This window comes from Ilyonectria robusta (genome assembly GCF_021365365.1).
Source record: "Ilyonectria robusta strain PMI_751 chromosome Unknown BGZ61scaffold_25, whole genome shotgun sequence".
Classification (NCBI taxonomy): domain Eukaryota; kingdom Fungi; phylum Ascomycota; class Sordariomycetes; order Hypocreales; family Nectriaceae; genus Ilyonectria; species Ilyonectria robusta.
The window spans coordinates 596,213-617,016 of NW_025764459.1; the positions used below are offsets into that span (position 1 = coordinate 596,213).

The 20,804-nt window shown below is 50.0% G+C and overlaps 8 protein-coding genes across 8 annotated transcripts; 2 read left to right on the forward strand and 6 right to left on the reverse strand.

Annotated features, from left to right (window-relative positions):
• Positions 1 to 444: 444 nt before the first annotated feature.
• On the reverse strand, positions 445 to 2,413 carry BGZ61DRAFT_364461 (uncharacterized protein; the record flags this gene model as incomplete). Its single annotated transcript, XM_046241521.1, has 3 exons — positions 445 to 516; positions 570 to 684; positions 735 to 2,413. The coding sequence occupies 3 exons, from the start codon at positions 2,411 to 2,413 to the stop codon at positions 445 to 447; spliced, it is 1,866 nt and encodes a 621-aa protein (XP_046098478.1).
• Positions 2,414 to 5,629: 3,216 nt separating this feature from the next.
• Positions 5,630 to 6,709, reverse strand: BGZ61DRAFT_364320 (uncharacterized protein; the record flags this gene model as incomplete). The annotated part of the gene is made up of 4 exons (XM_046241510.1): positions 5,630 to 5,877; positions 5,928 to 6,274; positions 6,328 to 6,554; positions 6,605 to 6,709. The coding sequence occupies 4 exons, from the start codon at positions 6,707 to 6,709 to the stop codon at positions 5,630 to 5,632; spliced, it is 927 nt and encodes a 308-aa protein (XP_046098479.1).
• Positions 6,710 to 7,432: 723 nt separating this feature from the next.
• Positions 7,433 to 8,722, forward strand: BGZ61DRAFT_498174 (uncharacterized protein; the record flags this gene model as incomplete). Its single annotated transcript, XM_046251250.1, has 4 exons — positions 7,433 to 7,488; positions 7,550 to 7,693; positions 7,743 to 8,454; positions 8,504 to 8,722. The coding sequence occupies 4 exons, from the start codon at positions 7,433 to 7,435 to the stop codon at positions 8,720 to 8,722; spliced, it is 1,131 nt and encodes a 376-aa protein (XP_046098480.1).
• A 156-nt stretch (positions 8,723 to 8,878) lies between these two features.
• BGZ61DRAFT_364371 (uncharacterized protein) lies at positions 8,879 to 10,654 on the reverse strand (the record flags this gene model as incomplete). Its single annotated transcript, XM_046241514.1, has 2 exons — positions 8,879 to 10,499; positions 10,578 to 10,654. The coding sequence occupies 2 exons, from the start codon at positions 10,652 to 10,654 to the stop codon at positions 8,879 to 8,881; spliced, it is 1,698 nt and encodes a 565-aa protein (XP_046098481.1).
• A 705-nt stretch (positions 10,655 to 11,359) lies between these two features.
• On the reverse strand, positions 11,360 to 12,693 carry BGZ61DRAFT_522038 (chaperonin 10-like protein; the record flags this gene model as incomplete). Its single annotated transcript, XM_046252523.1, has 2 exons — positions 11,360 to 12,481; positions 12,572 to 12,693. 2 exons carry the CDS (start codon positions 12,691 to 12,693, stop codon positions 11,485 to 11,487), a joined length of 1,119 nt encoding a protein of 372 aa, XP_046098482.1. The 3' UTR covers positions 11,360 to 11,484.
• A 1,151-nt stretch (positions 12,694 to 13,844) lies between these two features.
• On the reverse strand, positions 13,845 to 14,765 carry BGZ61DRAFT_364252 (uncharacterized protein; the record flags this gene model as incomplete). The annotated part of the gene is made up of 1 exon (XM_046241503.1): positions 13,845 to 14,765. The coding sequence occupies one exon, from the start codon at positions 14,763 to 14,765 to the stop codon at positions 13,845 to 13,847; it is 921 nt and encodes a 306-aa protein (XP_046098483.1).
• Positions 14,766 to 15,985: 1,220 nt separating this feature from the next.
• On the reverse strand, positions 15,986 to 16,692 carry BGZ61DRAFT_364524 (uncharacterized protein; the record flags this gene model as incomplete). Its single annotated transcript, XM_046241526.1, has 2 exons — positions 15,986 to 16,536; positions 16,623 to 16,692. 2 exons carry the CDS (start codon positions 16,690 to 16,692, stop codon positions 15,986 to 15,988), a joined length of 621 nt encoding a protein of 206 aa, XP_046098484.1.
• Positions 16,693 to 17,390: 698 nt separating this feature from the next.
• Positions 17,391 to 18,929, forward strand: BGZ61DRAFT_364143 (uncharacterized protein; the record flags this gene model as incomplete). The annotated part of the gene is made up of 1 exon (XM_046241493.1): positions 17,391 to 18,929. One exon carries the CDS (start codon positions 17,391 to 17,393, stop codon positions 18,927 to 18,929), a length of 1,539 nt encoding a protein of 512 aa, XP_046098485.1.
• Between the last annotated feature and the right edge of the window lie 1,875 nt (positions 18,930 to 20,804).

A 20,804-nucleotide genomic window follows, 5' to 3' on the forward strand; every position in this document is an offset into this window, starting at 1 on the left:
TCGTCACATTCTTGGATATGTTGTTGCGCTTGCTTCGCATGGAGTGGTTCTTGCCGTTGTCTCTGTCGAGCTGCCTTTTCTGCAGCGGATAGTGTACAGCGATCATTACTCCAGTTTGTCAATTAGAATTCTGATTCTATTAACACATCATTCGAGCCATCATCCTGAAAGGTCAGCCTGAGAAGTAGCTAGACCTTCCATTTATTGAGATCAGAGTCAAGGCATTCATGTCGAATTAGAGCACTGTGAGGTAAGAATATACACTAATACAAAATCAGGTTTATATGATACCGAATCAATTTAGCTCCCCATTCCGTTTCGTCTCTTGAGTGAGCTACTGAGCCAAACTAAAATATTAGGCATCTACGTTAAGGAAAGGAGATTTATTTTTGACGATCTTTTCCGGGAAATCAATCGCTTACGTCACCGGCAAATATGCTACCATCAACTGTTGTAAATTGTTGTCGTTTCGTGATCGTCGGTATGCGGTGTCGTAAAATCTCCGTCCCAGAAGTCCTATTCAAATCAGACTCAGCTCTTTGGCGTGCTTCTCTAGAGGTAGCACTTACCCAATCTATTTCATCCGGTCTGAACCAGTCAATATTACTGACCCAGTCTTGAAATCTGGTTTCATCGATATCCTTTGTGAGAGATGGCGTTTGGGGTTGCCGACAGAGACGAGATCTGATCTGGTTAGTTCCCATAGAGTACTCAGTCGGTTGCATATGGCTTACTGTAAATGGCGCATGAGAGGATATACATTAGAACAGGCCGGGCTTTTCTCTTGCAAGGCTTCAAGTCGACGTACAGCGGCATCGATGACGCATAGGTATTTGGAGAAGTCGGAATCGTTTGGCATATCAAGTAAGCATGAGGTCAGGGCAACTGCTCCATGAAGAGCATTGCAGGTCATTGTTCCATTGACGAGCCAGCGATAGGGTTTCAGCCGAGGAAGCTCGTAGAACTGACGGTGAATGTCCAGCAAGGCCACGCTCGATTTGATACACCTATCTCTTGAAGTAGGGACGAACTGAGTTGTTCGAGAATGATGAAACGGTCGATGAAGTAGCAGATATAGTTGGTGGGCCCAAGTCTGGAGAACACTCCAGTGTGCGTACCTTGCTGTGTCGAGAATACTCGGAGACCCGTTCACCAGATATACAGAGTCCCATTGCTGACTCTCTTCTGACACAGCAGAATCGAGATCGCTCAATAGCTTCTCACTAAGTCGATCCGGACCAGAAATATGACTGCATACACGAGTGGCAAGCTGGAATAGACGAATTTGGAAGTTTAGAAGAGACGTCTGGGTAAGCTGAGCTGACGGCAGCCGGTTCTGTGGCATTATGATGGCATCCTCTTGTATATCCTCATCGTTGACCTCAGCTGGCATTTGAGCTTTGATGTTGTTAAGGAAAGACAAGTCGATGTCCCGGAAAACGAGCGCCTGAACAGTATGCAGAATCAAAATGCCCGCCCAGCATCGCCGACGTCTCTCTCGTTCGATAAGGTTGGTTCTGCCGGGATCGACATAGCAACGAAGGGCAATTCCAATGTTGAGGGCGCTTCCAAGAAGTGCCCAGCCATGCTCAGCTCCATCACCATGTGATATTGTATGTATTAAAACCAGCAATGCTTCCAGGGTGCTGAGATTGTGGCGGACTAGGAATTGATCCTGCGAGAGGCACATCATGGCGGCATTTCGATATTGCTGGGATAGGAAAGGCAGATCTCGAGGCGACGACGCAGATTCCCATATCTCTTCTAGGGCAGGGTCGACAGGGTCAACCGTTCTCACTGTGAGTGAGCAGATGGCAAAAACCAAGGCTAGCCAAGCCAGATCCACCTGTTGAGGGTCTCGTAGAAAAGCTGAGTACTGGCCTTGGAAGGTCGGCCCGTGGAGGACATGGAAGAGTGGAGAGAGCTGGATGAAATACAGTGATATCAAGTAGTCGCAGATAGAACTTGGGGGTAGCATCCCAAGCAGCTCTGTTTTTGGTATACTCGGTCCAAAAGGTAGCGTGACGGGGGCGTCTGTTGGTGCAGGGGCTGTTACCACAGGCGGCCGACACAATATGGCATCCCATCCAGTTGTTAGGGGCAGTGTAGCCAGGTTTTGCGGTGAGGCTGGCTCCGGTGAGCTGGCTACCGGAATCTCCGATTCAGGCTCGCTCCGGGAGTGTCTGGGCTGAGTCTTCTTCCGAGGAGGAAAGCGGCGAGTGGCCTTGGGGGTCGCGTCGTAGGAACATGACTCTTGCCAGCCTCTTCGAAGACAGGTGGCGCAGGGCAGTTGGCGATCGCATTTCAGTTTCGAGTGTCTGCATGGTTCGCAGCTAACTGGCTTCCTTGTGCGGCGCTTCGGGTCCCGATCATGACCAAGAGAATGTGGGCTTCGGGGACTTGCCAGTTGCATGCCAGCAGATGTCGCCATTATCGGGACGGGCGACGGGATTCAGCTGAGACACACGTCAAATCGTATCGCGTGACAAGGGGAGCTCCAACCCGAGTCTCGTGTGCCATGTCTTGATGATGATCGGACTTGAGAATCGGACTTGAGCGTCGGAGCTTGAAAATCGGACTTTAGTAAGCTGGCACAGTTGAATTGCCTTCGGGCTCGGTTTTAGCTGCTGTCAGGTGACTGTGGGTTTAATTTTTGAGCTACCCTGTATTCGTTACTGAATCTTTTGTTTTAAAAAAAGAAAAACAGGTTATCCTTTTTTAATAGTAAAAATAGTTAATAAAAATATATAATTTATTTTCCTAATTCTTTTTTAAGAGATATTAAATTTTTATTAAATTTTAATAACTTAATATAATTATTATAAAATAACATAACGTGCATGATAAGCATGCCGGTCAAACAAGCTTGCCGGTCAAAAATCCCTCAACCTTTCATCTTCCTACTTAATCAATCAATTCTCAACCAGTCAAGATACCACAATCAAATAATAAGGCAAATATCCTTCTTGCGCTTCAAGCCTATCGAAATGACCCAAAATTAAGTCTCCGACGCGCCGCAAAGATCTATCAAGTCAAGTATAGTACTCTCTTTGACCGAGAGAATGGCGTCACTGCTCGTTGCGATTGGATCCCCAAATCACGTAAACTATCCGATCTAGAGGAACAGATCATTGTTCAGTTCATTCTCGACCTGGATTCGCGAGGATTTCCTCCGCGACTGCGTGGTGTTGAAGAAATGGCCAACCGACTGCTCGCCGACCGCGACGCGTCGCCTGTCGGCAAGCGCTGGGCTTCAAACTTCGTCAGGCGACAACCAGCGCTCAAGACGCGTTTTTTTCGTAAATACGACTACCAGAGAGCCAAATGCAAAGATCCAACTATTATTCGCGATTGGTTCAGGCTCGTGGAGAATACAATCGCGAAATATGGTATCACCCTCGCTGATATCTACAACTTTGACGAGACCGGCTTTATGATGGGCCTGATTGCAAGCGGTATAGTTGTCACAGGCGCAGAAAGACGTGGAAACCCAAAATCAGTCCAGCCTGGAAATCGGGAGTGGGTTACAGTCATCCAGGCGATCAATGCGGAAGGCTGGGCGATCCAGCCGTTCATCGTGGTTGCGGGCCAATATCACCTCGCCAACTGGTACCGAGAAAGCAACCTCCCGGGCGATTGGGCTATTGCGACGACTCAAAATGGCTGGACAGATAATAAGATAGGTCTTGAGTGGCTTAAGCACTTTGACCGGCACACAAAGGCCCGATTAACTGGTTGCTATTGTCTTCTGATCCTCGATGGGTATGAAAGTCACTACTCGGTTGACTTTGAGAAATATTGCGAAGCAAACCACATTATTACGCTTTGTATGCCGCCTCATTCGTCTCATCTACTTCAACCTCTTGATGTAGGGTGCTTTGGGCCGCTTAAAAACACATACGGTCGAGAAATTGAGCAGTTGATTAGATGCTCGATTACCCACGTTTCAAAGACTGACTTCTTTCCGGCTTTTTACGCCGCCCACCAAGCCGCTATGACAGAAAGTAATATCAAGGGAGGTTTTCGAGGGGCCGGGCTTGTTCCTTTGGACCCGGAAAGTGTCATATCAAAGCTTGATGTGCAGCTACGGACTCCAACACCCGTCGAGGAGGAGGCCAGCCTCCCTGACCCTTGGGTGCCCAAGACGCCAAAGACCGTCCTCGAGGCCACTTCTCAATCCGAATACCTTGAAAGACGAATCAGAAGGCACCAGGGCAGCTCTCCAGCATCTATTGTTGACGCGCTTAAGTCATTTTCTAAGGGAACGAAGGCAATAATGCATCAGATAGCATTATTGAAGTCTGAGAACCAGATCCTTCGACAGGCAAATGAGACTCTTAGCAAGCGGCGCAGAGCAAAAAAAAACCGCCTACGGAATGGAGGGAAGATGACTGTAGATGAAGGAAGGGATGTAATTGATCAGAAGGATCTTGATGCGCAGTTAGTGGCCGAATCGTCGAGACATCGTGGTCAAGGAGGGTCGGCGCGACCGAAGGAAAGGCGTTGTGGAATATGCGGCAAGACTGGTCATAACGCAAGAACATGTCAGGTAGTTATTGCGATGTCTGGAGAAGAGTATAGCGATTAGTTCTAATTGATTAGATGCTTTGTTGTGTATTTATTTTAATTTCTAGATTGAGGGTGATAATTTTTGACTGGCAAGCTTGTTTGACCGGCATGCTTATCATGCACGTTAATAATTATATTAATCATTTCTTGTATTATTCTTGATACTTTAAAATTTAATTTTAAAATTTAATTATATATTTTATTTTATCATTTATCTAAATTATACAGCTATTTTTATTACTCCGTGAACTCTCGCATGCAAGTGAGTAAAGCCCAGTTCGGCGGTTTCCTTGCCTTTGCAATTATATGGGCCATGCCGCAGTGACGAATCAGTTGATACCACATCTAACTCTCACTGCCTGCTCCCCATGTGGCACTGATGTGCGAGTCATTGACGTTGGTTCAGTTGCCCACAAGTTTGGCCCCTCAGACACATTCAGTTCAATTGCCCCCAAGTCATCTGCCGCTGGTGTGCCAAAAATGATCGCCATGACTAGAGCAATCTGGCCAATATTCTGTTCATAAAAGAGCTCGCCGCACGCCACCCTGAGCATAACGCAGTATCGATACATCTTGGTACTCTCAAGACCGAGCTGCAGAAGTCAAACGATGGAAGCTGGATGGTGAGTGCATTACAAAAGCACGTAGCTCCTCTCATCGGAGTAAGCGTTGAGGAACGGGCCAAGTCTTAGCTGTGGGCGGCCACGGCAAAGGGAGTCGAGAACGGGGAGAATTATGTTCTCATCGGTACCTTATCTCAGGCAAAGGGGAATCAGCTGTCCAAGGACAGCGACTTGGCGAAGAAATTGTGGCTTTGGACTGAGACGGAGTTTGAATGATATATATAAATTCCGACAGCATCTGGGCTCACGTCTTGCAATTGAGCGATCCATACATCCAGAAGGCGCTCTCCAGTAGTAACAACTATTTTGTTTGGTCACATAGACTGTCAAAATTATGATTAGAAATAAGCCGTGGAGAAGGCACAAATTAGCTGTAGAATGACACAACTATGGACCGAAAATCCCAACAACACACGCAATTTGCCCACGAATTGGGGCTATTCGGCTTTCCAACCTGTTTCCATAACCTCCAAAGGCGTAGTAATCCTCAGATCTGGAAACTCAGAATCCAGGGGTGGGTACTCTCTCGGCACCAGATACCGGCCGAGGGAAGCTTGATAATGAATCATGGCAAAAAAGGCCTCGTCGCCTTCCCCGTGTCCAATGGAGGGGTAGTCGGGGAAGAACGAGATTTTCCCCGACTTGAGCTTCTCCTGGCTGTCGTTTCCGATCTGGAACTTGCATCCTGCCTTCCGTTAGCATGCGGCATATACTCGTTTCGATTGAGCAACTCACCTCGAGCCTTTTCTGCCATCTCTACGAGTTCGTTGTATGATAGCGTGTTGCCAGTGATCGCGCTGACGGTATTCCATTTTGGCAAGTCCATCAAGCGGGCAACAAATTTCGACATGTCTTGGGAGGTGATGAAACTGCATTGGATACTTCCGTCGCCAGGAATCACTGCCCATTTGCTTTTCATGTTGAGAATGTTGATCCACGGTTCGAGGTGACTTTTCCAAACTGGCATGCCGTAATAGTCAAGGAACCAGCCGTTAGCGATACGCGTGTATGCAAGCTTGGTCTTCTCCAGCTCATCAATAGCTTCAAAAACGTAACGTGCCAGAGGAGATAGCTCAATGTCCCTGCGTTGACAGTCAGCGTACATGCCCATGGAAATAATCACATCGCTACTTACTCTTTGACTTGCAGAACGTCAAAGCTACTGATGACAAAACGCTCTGTAGACGTTGATCGTTCGGCTGCGCGGATGAGGTTCTTTTGTGCTTGGTTGGTTGCCGGCGAGAGTACGCTGATAGCGCAGATCACAATATTAACCCCGACCTTTTCGAAGGCCTCAGCGACGGCATCGGTATCATTATAATCAACCTTGAGATAGTTGACACCTCCATGTGACGGCCGTTCCTAGAGCATAACTGTTAGACGTGCAACAAATAGCGAAGAGGAACTCGTACCGTTCGGGAGAGGACATAGACCTTGTGTTTACCATACTCGACGAGGCCGTCGACAATGGTGCTACCAACGCCCCCCGTTCCTCCTGCAACTGCAATGGTCTTCATAGTAAAAGCCGTGACAAGTTGATGATGGCCTGAAACTTGATCGGGGCAAGATGAATAAAATGTAAAATTAACTGCAAATCGACAGACTGCTGCAGTCAGGATATTTTTGAAAGAAGAACCTTGAATCTAGGCGTACGATATTTATACGTCTGACCTTTTTCTTGATGTGACGTAGCAAGCAAATGTCGGAGTTAACGAAAAAGGTATCATGACGAAATGGGAACAAGATGAGCGGGGGAGAACACTGACTTAACCGTTTGTGGAAAGAGTCCCAGCTGACCGCGTTATGGTGACATCATCTCCGATTCAGTCAATTCCGATGCTCCAAGATCTCCGAGTCTTGTGAATCTCCGACTCCGACTCCGACAGCCATGGTCCGATCTCATGAAGGATGATGGGACATTCAGCAGGCATTCATAAGTAAGGTAAATTAGTCTTATTGTACGTTTTTTTTTGGTCATCATCACAGCCCATCCTTTCTATTTTAAGCCTTTGGCGCTCTCATATAACGACACGAGCCGAATCTGCCCAGAACTCTGCACCCGCTTGATACTGTCCTTACCCTCCATTCAAAGAAAAAGAAAGAGATCTTCGCGGTGAACTGCATTCTGCATTGCCGGTTTTTTGGATATTGGGACCTGCGCCAAAATCATCATAACGCTATCTCCTGCGATCCAATATTGTCCACTTGCCACCCAAAAATCCCTGTCGCTGACTCTCAACATGCGGTCCTTTTTAAAAAGGTTTATTGGGGCACCCAAAGCCCGTCTCACAATTCGGTGCACAATAATCCTGAGCAAGCAATCCGACCAACGAAAATTTGGCTAATTTCGTTTTCAGACCAGCGTGCGACTTCGTCTTTCTTTTCGGGAGTGGAGAGGAAGCCCGTGGGCAGTATCTTCGGGGTAAATTGATTTTGTTCGAGCCAAATGGCGAGAGTATTTTGGGGGTTCGATTACGAATGACGGGACGCATCTTGCTTGGGTAAGCCGGCAGCTCTGAACTTGGGAGATTGTTTCTGACAACTTCCCAGAGATCATCAAGCAGACACAGACGAATCCGCCAAGTGGCTTTCTAAGGAATTATTTTTCCATCAGTGGGAGCCCTTTCTGACCGAAGACCAAATCAGCCGGACGTGTGCAAATGGCCGGACATACGAGTGGCCTTTTGAGCTCTTCATCGATGGAAATCAAGAAGAGTCTTTCCGGGGATGCAGCCGGTGCAGCCTTAATTACAGGTTGGAGGCCTCGGCTTTCAGCGAAGACAATTCTAACAGCTCCTGGGACTTTGCACCTATCCGCATCATTCGTTGCCCGGCGCTGTCTGCATACGAGCTAATAGATCCCATAACAACACATGGGAAGTGGGCTGGGAAAGTCGAGTACAACGTATCGATGGCTCACCAGGCGATTGCTCTCGGGGGATTGATTCCTGTGGATGCCCAGCTTGCAAAACTCGAGCCCGGAGTCCAAGTCGTCAAGGCTAGGTTCTTCTTGCGCGAAGTGCACTCATTACAAGACGAAACTGTTCCAGGCCGGCTGGCTTATGAAGGACAGCGTACTGTAATGGAATGGCCATTGACGATACACGACACACGAGGTCAGATGCATTCCTGGCAGCAGTGCCTTGACCTACCAAGGATCGTCAGGAAGTGTTCTCCCGACTTGAGCGCCTGCATGATTTCGATAAGTCACACATTGTATTTTGCGGTGACCTTGATGCAAAGTAATGGCACCGTATCGGAGGTAACATCTCGAAACCTGCTTCCTAAACACTCAACTAACGTTCATTTAGTATGAATCCTCGATACCAATTATTCTATTCGTTTCACCAGAGTTACCGGTCAATGGCTGGGGCATCTTTGTGCAGGAGAATCAGAACTTCACCAGCAACGCGCTGGACATACTCGCCGAAGGACTTCATGTTCCACCCAAGTATTGTATAGACGAGAAGAGAACGGGAGACTACGAGAGCATCCCTGAGATCGCTCCGCCACCCTATTGCGAACATTGAGTGGGCATGGTACAAATGCCGCGAACCAGCTGGTTTTATGTTGGTGACCACCTCGCGCCGCTATATATCTCAGGATGCTAGTTGGGGTAGAAATAAATTACTGGGAGTCACAGGATTAGAATAAAGCGTAATTTATATTTAAGGATACCGGCTGCGTCAAGAAGCAAAGCACACGTCCATTTGCTTCTCCAACAACTCCCACTCCCCATTTTCTCGTCTCCGTTCGCAAGTCAGGACAGCCTTCCCAGGCAAGCCATCAAGGAGATTCAGAACAACTTCATGAACTCGATGCCACTCCGGCACTCTCAAGCTGGCTAACTGGGCGTCGCCCGCATCGTGATAGAAAGAGTCAGGGCTCATATCAACGCAGGACAGATCGCTCCAGAGCCCCTGTTCCTCTAACTTGACCACTTCGCGGGCAACTTGTGCCGCAATAGCCCCATTCCAAATCATTTCCTTGTGCGTGGCAATCTCAAGCATCTTGATGGCGCGACGCCTAATGGAGGGGACCCGGCACTTGAGAGCTGCGTAATACAACGGCGCAATCAGTCCGATGTCAGCCGTGAAGCTGAATTCCTCGGAACAATATCCCGCTGCCGTGTCTGCAACCATGACCTGAAATGCGGCCTTCAATATTTCCTCGCAAGTGGACACCACGGAGGCGAAAGCCGCCTCGAAAGAGTCGAATATGGATTCGTCCCGCGTGAGACATGTCGCCGCCACGACGACGGCCATGGTGTGATATATCATCAGAAGCGGGTACGATAGCGCGTCTCGGAGATTGAGCTGCGAGGTCAGGGTGAGACGGGAAACCTTGTAAGCCTGGCGCCAGAGCTGCAGACATGTCTGGATGCGACTTTGCCCGTCGAGCAACGCTTGCGGGACATCCCAGACGACAGTTTTCCGTGGAAAGCGGACTGTGAGGCAATGAATGGTGTTGAAGAGCCCGTCAAGCTGTTGTCTTGCTTGGTTCATGGAATTGAATATGGGAGGTGGGGCTTGGAAGGTTGCGTCCGGAATGACGGTGGCGATGGTGTACGGTTTGCGGAAAGCCCCCAGAACTTGTCCAAAAAGTGACGACTGGGCGTAAAGGCGGGAATATGCCTCAAGCAAGTAGCTATCGCTGACAGACTCTTGAGGGTGGCCCAGGACGAGGACACCCTGAGTCCCAGGAGTATGTAACTTGGCCTGGAGCTGACTGAGGAGATTGAGTCCGCTATGGAGGTGAGTCTGGCCCTCAACATACCTCCCTCGAAGCAGCTCCAGGCAGACAAAGACGACGCATGTAATGAGAACCACACGAGCCGACTCGCCGTCCCGGTCAGTCTGGGTAAAATGGGGACGAAGACAGCCGATGGCCTTGTTGTACTGTTCCAGTGTAAACCGTTCGTGTTGTTCGCGTTCCGGCCGGCTCCCCTCGGTCATCTCCGCCTTGTGCGCAGAGCTCAAGGCCAACATAGCATGTAAGACTGCCGGGGCCGTCGTACACGCCTGCAAGACCAAGGTATCCCAGAAGCGCGACTCGAAAAGCCCGCATAGTTTGACGGCCGCTCGGTTTCTGAACCAGTCGAAGCCAGCTCGCTCTAGGTGATTGCTCGGGCCGAGTCGACGCCGCGTCGACATATCATACAGGTTCGGGGCTGTCTGGAACGTGTTGGGCATCAATGCGCTCATGCCTGTTCCTCCGCCCCAGACACCGTAGCCATCGCACACGCGGCCGGTGGAGAGGCATCGTCGGCAACCTGGTCTCCCCTGGTCACATTTGAGTCGTCGGATCCTGTTGGCAGGGTGGATCAGATGTACTCGGCTCCTCGGAAAGTATGGACGGCTATTGGCCGTGGCGGGAAACTCTTACTTGCAAGTGTGACAGCCAGCTTTCGAGTAAACTCTCTTACTGGAGCTGTTCAGAGGGCTAGGTGTTGTTTTGTCCATTATGCACGCAAGACTGGGAAAGCGAAGCTTGTGTCGGCAGTCAGTCGCGCCCGCGCCCTTTCAGCTTGGTGTATACACAGTCAGGATGACTAAGAAGTGGACAAGCCAAGGTTAGATTTAATAATAGCAGCGTTTCTGATTGGTTCAGTCGGGATTTCCTTTAGTCTATTCGCCAGCTTGTCGTATTTGATGTCTGGTGGGTTGGCTACTTTAGTTCCTAAGCTGGAAATACTACCGGAATAGGCAGTAAGGATTGGGGCTTGCTTGTAAAACTAAGAGTGGCACCGGACCAGGGTGCTAATTGGGATTTATGCGACTCTATTGGCTGTGTTCTTTCTTAGCCTCAGTTACTTTACGACGCCGGACTTCGTAAAGTTTGTGGGTTGATCTGAAGAACCTTGTTGCCTTCTAATCTTCACAAAGTCCGACGGCAACAATGCCACGGGTTTCCGACAAGACTTCAACCTGGCTCCATATTCCTGCATGATTTATTATGAAGGGTAAGGATGATGCAGCGGCGGACTTATCCTGGCCATTACACATCCAAGCACTTCATCGGTATCGGGTTTGTTACCGGATACATGCCTCACTACTTCTCCCTTGCGGGTAATAACTAATATACAGTGCCCTGCAAAATGAAAATTACGAGAAAGCTAAATTGTTGTAGAAGGCCAGTCGCAGATTGGGGGCCAAATATAAATGGCAATAAATTGATTGTATAAAGAAGGCATTGGTAGAATGTAATCTAAAACTCTGTTTCGTATCATGATCATAGTGTATTGTAGACAAAATATCGCCTGATATCTTGACCTCAATCCATGCAATGCTCATCAAGCCTCGAGACCCGGGGTTTCCTTGATTCTATACACATACTTGGTTGCGCTTGCCTCTCCCGCCTTGATCTTGCGTAGCCCTTCTTCAATGCCGTTCAAGCCGCCGGGCTGTACTTCAAATGGGTGTGGCTTGAGCCAGCCGTCTCGAAGGCCTTTGGATAGGTATCGAGAATAGACATACCCGAAATCCCGGTTCCGTTCGCTCGAGGGATCATGCAGCATGGTTACCCCAAACGAGACCGTCTCAACACCTGGAGGCTGGCGAAACTCGGAGTACTCTGCACCTGCAATGCCAGCTTCCTTTGCGGCAGGGTGAGATGCATCCTGCAGGTTTGGAATAGGAAGTGCGGTAACAAGTTTCGAGGCCTTGGCACCTTCGGCCGTGTCGGATTCTAGGACCTTGCAGAGATCGAAATAGCTGCCGCCAGATCTGACGGCGTCAAACGCATATTTCAACTTGGCGCCCTTCAACGCTGCTCGTATGCCCGCAACCACGGCTTCGCTGCCAGTGCGGTAGTCCACAACAGCATCGCCTTGGCTGAGGTCGAGAAAGGACGTTGCAAAAGAGATGCCACGCCCGGCGACGGCAATGATTGGGCTGAATCCGCTTCGCTTGGCGAATTGGATCGCGAAGGCACCAACAGCGCTGGCTCCACCGTACACGACGAGGGGACCCATGTTGACTGCGTCGTGATGGATTGAGAATGGCTCAGGCACGTCGAGGCCTCTATGAAGCAGCACAGCGGCGGTGAGGGCTGCAAGCGGGATAGTTGCTGCCTCCTCCAACGATGTCCCATCAGGGATGCGGAATGTTGTATCAACAGGGCCAATGGCATACTCAGCGTAGGCTCCGGCCGGTGTCACGCTGTTGTGCATCGAGGCAACGCGGTCACCGGGTTGGAACTCGGACACGCCAGGTCCAACAGCATGCACTACGCCTGCAATGTCATCGCCGCTGTTAAACCGCTGTAGACCATGGTATTCAGAAACTTTCCTGTCGTCACAAACTTGTGTCAGCTGGCTCATCCCTTCAGCTGTGTGGCTCGCCTCTCAAGGAACGCTGAAGGATACAGAAACCACTTACCAGTCCTTAGGATTACTCCCAGCGACAAACACCTTTATCAGCACATGGCCTGGGCCAGGCTCTGGGACCTCAGAGTCGACAATTTCGACAGTTGGTCCGGTACTGATCAAAGCTGTCTTCATCTTGGCAGCGAGTCCTTGTTCCTTGTTTCGAATGATGACCAAAGTTGTTAGGAATGCTTTTTGGAAGTTGACTGTGTGGCAACATGAGCTTTTAAGTCTTTCTTATGCCCTCAGTTGATAAATCCTACTTTTGCATCCGGCTGATAGCAATCGTTCTGGTCCCCTCTCGGAATGTTGACGGACTCCGTGAGGACTGGGATTTGTAATCGGTGAGGGCTGTCGTCTTTGCGGTTTGTCAGCCTCTGAAACGTGTAGTCTAAGTCCATGACTGACTCCTGAGTGAAAGCCTTCTTAGACCGCTAGATTGATAAGACACTCCATGACCCTGCAGCTTATGGACATCCCGTCGACTAGCACAACCCTATTACGGACCCACAAGCGGCTGTAGGTGATCTTCGAAGAAAGTCGCTCCGCCTATCCATCACTGAACTGCCGTTGAGGGACCAGAGCTGGATTTCTCGTTCCCTCCCCAAAAGCATCAGCTGTTCGAGCTGACACTGAAGGTATCGCAATTCATATGCCACTGGGAATCAGGCCAAATGGGTTTCCGCACTCTCCTTACATTAAGAGAACGCCAGCCATCAAATAGTACACCCCTCAACCTCGAAAGGGTCGTGTGTTTTCGTAACTTACAGTTAGCCAGGTCCGGTTGTCACACCACAGGTTTGATGGGGGCAAATGGTAGGCCGTGATTTGTCGGCTCGGGATTTTACCACGTTGATTCGCCGCCCTAGAATCTTAGTCCCACTTAGCTGATAATGTACAATTGGGTCTGGACTGAATTAGTACAATTGAAACTCACCGTGTAGTGTGTATTGGACGGGGATCCATCTCCTTCTTTTCTATTCCTATTATAACGGGGACAACACGAATAAATTCACTCCTTTATCACCTCGGCGACATATATAGGAGGCGACAGTCCAAAATGCCGCCACCCGCCCGACACCACCACACTTCCCAACCTTTGCAACGAGAACCGAAGATTTCAACAACAGGCAAGATTTCAAATCTCGTTTAGAAGCGGAGAACTGGTCTTTGGATTGATAGCTAAGTGGAGGGGTTCGTCTTGCTTGCCCTTGTACCCTGCAGGTTTGAGACAACCCGGAACCTTTATGAGCCATCTGCACTCAATAGCACATCATGGTCTTGGATCAAGTCGCCATATTATGTCCAGCAAGTTCCTTCTCGGTCCACTCCCAAAGCCTCCTCCCCAATTCCTCGCTCTTGGATAGCGCGTTGCCTTTTCCGGCGACTCCAACAGGCTCGTAATATTCTCCGGATTTCACGCTTGCCGCAGTCGCTGCCCAGAGCTGGCTCTTGACGCCTTCGTCAACCTCAACCCCAATCAGGGGAACCACAAATCTCTGGAAACCTCGCATAAGCAAGTTTCCCCCTCCCGTTTGGAGGTCCGTCTTCACCGTCCCCGGATGGATAGACACGGATGTTATCTCCGGATGGTGCTTCGCGAATTCCGTGGCGTACACGAGATTTGCCAGTTTGCTCTGCCCATAGAGGTTGTTCGGCGATGAGACTTCGCCGTTCGTCTTGAGCATGTCGAAATCAATCCCCCCTGAAACGGAGAACTTGTGTGCGACCGAACTCACGGTGACTACCCGAACTCCCGAACGCGGCTGGTCAGTCGCGGTTCTGGCCAATAGAGGGGTCAGGAGCTTGAGAAGCAACGCATGTCCGACGTGATTTGTTCCGATATGCATCTCGTACCCTTCCTTAGTCTTTCCCGGGGGGCAACCCATAACACCGGCATTCAGGAGGAGTATGTCGAGGCGAGAAACGGCGGATGTAAAGGTGCGAGCGGCACTTTTGATGGATTCGAACGAGGCGAGATCAAGCTGCAGGAACCGAACAGAGACGTCAGGTGCGTGGCTTCGGAGCTCCGCGAGTGCAGCATCGGCCTTTTGGGCATTCCGTGCAGCAAGCCAGATCTCGGCCGGGCCGTGCCCAGAGAGATCCAAGGCAGATTGTTTGCCAAGACCGATATTGCCGCCAGTGATCAGGATGACCTTTCCTTCCAGGCTCGGGATGTCCCTCGAGGGATTGTAGGGGTGCGGCATGATGACGCTGAAAGTAGTAAGACAGAAGAACTATCTGAATGCCGCCCGTTTCAGCAGGATTGTATTTATCGACGGTAAGAAGGGTTGTTGAGGAACTGTGAGTCGTCAGAATAGAGCTCTTTTGATCTTGGAACACCGGTCTTATATATTATTGACCTGATTTGCGGACTTGACGGAGTTTGAGTGCACTTGACAATCATCCCGGGAACAGCGGCATCCAAGACGACCCAAGACCAGCATTTGCGACAAGACGAATAATATGTTTTTAAAGTTAAATGAAAGGAAGAGGCTCACAGAGATCACCACCCAATCTCGGTACATAATTCCCGATTAGACCAATAAGGCGCCTAACCCGACTTCAAGTCCGAGGTGGTTCGGATTTCGAGCTAGCGTCAAGCACTGATATTGCTTCACGATTCTGAGACGGACTCTCCTGTAGCCTGTCTCACGCAAACGGCAGTTTTGCACGCCGTGCTGGCTTCGGGCTCTACGCATTGAGTAAAAATGGTGGAAGGAAATATACTAGTTGGAACACAGACGAACGAGCACACAACCTCGGTTTCAACAAAAAGAGTCATCTTATGGTAGTTGGCCATTGCCTCTATGCAGGCTCTCACCAGAATGCATCTACGATAGCTACTTTACGGAGGGATTTTCTAGTCTCCACACCTCGTCGTCATTGTTTAGGCAGCTATTGTAGACGTCTAGGCGCACGTTTCCCTTGGCCATAACGGACTGGCCTAGACCCTAACGCTAGCTGGGGTTGATTCCATCATTGCATTACATGGCTCTTAAGTATCAAGCCCCTTCAATCAGGCGTTGGGCCATTCGGATGCTCGAATCTGCTGCAGGCTGGTAAGGCATCTGACATGGAGTTGTTACGGCACAGCTAGCGCGTGAAGTGGTTGATATAGAGGAGGAGAAGCTTTACACCGGTGGACTCTATCGTGACACTGATTCTGATGATCCAGAAGATGCAGAAGTGGTTGGGTCAAGACTGTCTTGGATCGAGGGCTATCTATACTTCACTCGAGGCTGACGAGCATCTACGGACAAGACGCCCGGGGCACATCCACCGTGAGAGGGGTCGAGAGCCCAGTCTTGAATTTACACCCGAGGGCATCGTTGAACTACAGGCAACTACTACTAAAGAGAAACTCCGTTAACGCATCTAGTAGGCCTCTGTCATGTAATGCCATGTAAGGAGAGCGGGTAAAGCGTCAGGGACCTTTACAAAGTCTCCATGCTTTGACACGTTTTGACTCTGAATCTAGCCATCTCACCATTATCTCCAGCAAAATGAGCACCCAGTCTGCCTGAGCACGTGGTAATATCTTCAGCAAAGCCAGTATCCAATCGACCTCGGCGCCGCAATTTTCCTCAATCTCCCCATCGAGTTCATTGTGGTCTTTATATATCATTACCGTGCCGCTATGATAGTCGACCAACAGATTGGAAAGCCACGGCGCTACCTTATGACTCTCACCCACGCCGATGGCGCTCATGACGACCAAGCATGGCAGGACTCTATCTTTGCGGGATCGGTGTTGTCGCAGTGCACGCACTACGTTGGCTGCAGCATCCGCCATGAGCCTTGGCGGGCTGAGGCTCGAGGTGTTGAGACATTGGACCACGGCGTCAATAGGTTCCTGTGCTGACCTTAACACACTGTCCATGTCTTGTTCTGACACTACCGAACCACGAACTATCGTCAGGTTGTCACGTGGTGAAAGGGCGGAAATGTTTCTGACTATGGCAGTAACATGATGACCTGGCAGCTGTCTTGTTAGCTATCCAAATTCCATTTGTGTTTACCAGTTTGCATCAAGATTGAGGGGCTTGATTTTGGTGACCAACCTTGCTCGAGAGCATATTGACAAGCGTACACGCCTGTTCTGCCTGTGGCCCCTAAAACAAGTAGATGCATAGCGTTCAATATTCGACTTACTGACACACACAGAATGGAGATCAATTCTAGCGATTTGCCATTCTTGTTAATGGAGTATAAATAGTGGTGAAATTGCGGAGTGGCGGAGGTTTGCGGCGGACTTCGGGTTGTAAGAGGATTCATTGGTCGGCTCGAGAAGTACGTTATTTGATTGGCTTCCAGTCTCGTTTACATCATGCCAGGAGATCTACTCCGCTTTGGTAGGGAGGTGATGCCAGACCCGTTGCCCGGCGCCAGGACGACCTGGTTGGTACATGTTTACCAGGGAACATTCCAAGCCAGGACTACCTATTCTGGGAACTGAGAGAACCACCCGGCCCAATTTTAGGCCGCGAGATGGCCTAAATCCGAAGCAACTAACTACTTCATTCGGGTGTCCCCTCATCACCAACCAGCCTTGGCGAGCTTATCCCCGCTGGGCTAGCTGAAGGATGGACGGACACCCGAATGAGATCGCCGAGGCAATCCCGCTATTACATACACCCCCGCCTGTTCTGCGGGGGAGTCGAAGCCTTCCAAGTTGGACGGAAACCGGCCCGCATTACCGGACAAAGACGGGGACACGATGACCTCAAAAGCCTTCGACGTGCTGCCCCAGGGACCCTTCTTGAGTTTCTACACTACACTCTTCTTTTACCTCGCCAAAGTCCTCCTCCTCGCCTGTTTCAATACCAATCATGGCCGATGCGTATCCTCACCTGACCTGGAGCCAGGTCGCTCCGGGCGTCTGGCAGCGCGGGATCGACGAGATTGAGCAGTTCTACTCCTCCATGGTTGTCCTCTACGAGGCCAGTGGCCGCATGTTCTTTGGCATCACCGGCTTCCTGTCACTCTCCGTCGAGGTGCCCAAGAACATGGACGCCGACGCCGTGGGACAGGAAGTTGACAAGGCGTTGGAGAAGGCGTGGCTCAGCCTGAGATATGACCACCCAACACTCGCCTCTCAGATCACCCAGAACATCGAGAAGAACGAGTGGACCAAGTCTTACACCCAATTCAAAGACGAGAATGACCGGATCGCTTGGCTTCAGAACACCTTTGTCCCCGTCTCGACAGGCCAGACTGGCCTTGAATGGGCGAACTCTGATCCCCCGGCCCCTCGTCTCCCGACACTCTTCGTCGTCAAGCCCACCACCGTCTCGACCCATCCCGCCGTCATACGTCGCGATCTTGTTTTTCGATCCCCTCATGATATTATCGATGGCATCGGAACATTGATCATGCTCAACAATCTGATCGGCCATGCCTCGCGCGCGTTTAGGCAAGGGGCAACCTTCAAGCTGCCCATATTCGACGGGTCCGAAGTCGTCAACTTAAGTCCTTCCTATCGCATCGCTGCCAATGTTCCTGTTGATCTCAGCCCCGAGCAAAAGACGCGCCTCGAGGGCGTCATTGCGCAGAAGGCCGGGGTCAGAGCCGCGACGGATATCGAGATACTCGCCCTGCCATATAGAAAGGGTGCCTTGGTCCCTGGAAAGCATCAGCGCGTGGCTCTCACACTGTCAGCTGAGCAGACTACTCACCTTCTGGCTGTTTGCAAAGCGGCTGAGGTAACCCTGACGCACCTCTTCCACGCCGCTGCTGCCATGGTCGACCGAGACATACAGCCTCCCTCCGCCGAATCGAAGCGTGTTCGATACATCAACTATATCCTCCGCAACGAGCGATCGAGCTGCGTCGAGCCGTACAATACCACCAAGCACCCCGCCGCGCTGTATCACTCGGTTTCTGGACCGAGTCTTGTCGTTGACATGGATCTCCTGGAAGGGGGCAAGATGGCTGACCCCGAGCTTCGTAAGGAGGAGTTCCACTCCATTGTCCGTCAGATGAAGGACTTTTACCACGAAGTCCGCCACGACACTGAGCATTCCGTCTTGGCGCCTGATCTTTGGGCCATCGGAAATCCGACGGTGCCCCCGTCTCCTCGCCCGCTTCCTGTGCCGCCGCCAAACCCTCATCCGTCCGTGTCCATATCCAGTATGGGCCGTGTGGATATCATTGTGGCGCCGAAGACGGGAGACTTCAGGGTCCACGATGCCTGGGTCACTGGGGAGGAGCTCGGGAACGGACTGGGTCTGTTCTTGGGTACATTTGATGGGAAGCTATGCCTTAGTGCCGCGTACAATGATGCATGGCATACGGAGGAAGATGTGTCGGGCTTTTTGCGTCGCTGTAGGGAGATTGTGTTTGATGGAATGGGTATACCTGCTGCTTGAGGTCAGGGGCATCCTGATCTTCACCCAAGCCGTCGGGTAGGCCAAGTTTTATTCCCGACGAAGCCGGTTTAGGTCAATCTCTGACTCTATACAACTCGCCAGACTGAGTAGTACCCGTTCTTGGGTTTCCGTCATACCCCGCGGTGGCTGTCATTCTTCATGTCGAGCCGTTCTGTGTCACATTTTCGTTGTCCTCTTCAGACTTCATACAGAGCAGAATGGAAGTCCTGCGGCATGTCATTGCACCTATTCGCAATGTGTTTTCGTCCCCATCACGTAGGAATTCATCCAAACCCTCTACCCCCGAAATGTCCTGACATAGGCTGAGGATGGCCTTCGTGAGTGGCTCGTGGTTCTCGGGTCGTCCTATATCTCCATTGTCCGTCTTCGGGGTCATCAATCCAGCCTCCGTTTTCGAACCTTTCCTCTCCGAAAACTAACTCGGTAACGAGAACAATTTAAACATCGGATGATTTTTTTTTCTGTACTTATTTACTGTCTACTCTTTTCGCGGCTTTATCAGTTCTTGTGTTAATCGATTTAACCATCATGTAGCAATCCGGCTGACCCTGTACGGGGGTATAGGGTAGACTGGGACGCAAGATGGATAATCTAGTTCTAGTGTGGTCAGGACGTGGAGGTGAGTAATGTAGGTCACAGTTTGGTAATGTGTTAAAGTTAGTTTGACGTAACTAGGTGTCTTGATAGCTAAGGAGCTTAAGGCGCGGTGTGTAAGTGTGAAGTGATTATTTATATACTACACCTGCTTGAGGTGGCTCAGTGGGGAGCGCTAACGCTTCTTGCGGTGTTATTTATTGTTACTCTTGTAGTGCCTGGACTCAGCTTTGTATTTACTACTGAAACTTGATACGTTTTTAGTCTATATAATAATACTATCATAGTTAAATTCGTTAATATCTTCCGATAATTGGTTTATTATCCTGATAGCAACTTTAAAATGAGAGTGAGCACCTTAGATAAACTGACTAAGAAAGCCACCTCAAGGGTTATAGTCCCAGAAGATATCGTGGAGAAAGTGAAGCCCAAGAAGGGAGGAGAAGAGAAGTACAGGCGTAAAGAGAGAATTCCATATGCCTTCTCTAGACGGACGGAATAACAATCGTGGAATACGTCAATCCCGAATCAACCACTGTTCTGGAGGACCCAGGGGAGTTTGAGCCTCCTTCTGATCCTCCTCTGGGCTGCGGATTTGAAGAACTGGCCCAACGAATGCAAACCATAGAGGTCTACAAGATGAAGCGCCAGATGTGGAGCCACCGGCAGGTCCAGTGGGCGAAGAAGAAGGATGACTTCCGCAGGAGTAACAGAGTTTAAAGCCAATCCACCAAAATCCACATATGGATTTATATATCAAATACACTCCATTCCATCAGACCCTCTTGTGGATTCACTACCACACCACGGGGCCCGGGCCATATATGGAAATTGTGGAATACAGAGGGAATTCTGTAATCTTAGCGGAGGTTTACATACCGCAGAGCCCCTGGTTAATAGGCTGAGTCTGAAGTATATCCTAACTAATATGCCAGGTCTAAGACAACGTATGCCTGTCCCCTCAAGCACCTGGAATGCTGTTCAGCTGTCCCCATAATGCTGCTCGCGACCACAGCTGTCTGGCTGGCAGAATAAAGAGCTGCACGATTTTGGAAGAACTGAGAGTTCCCCCTTAACTTCAGGATCAAGATTAAAGTTTGAGGTCCTACGATTAAGGCAATTTGATGCGGCATCACAATAACCTGAACGTGTTTTTTAGGCTCAGCATGCACCCAAGCGGCTGCAGTATTGATTAATTCAGTCGGGCTAGTAGATCCCGAAGCCTAAGGTAAAGACCATACTTCATAACTAAGCAGAACT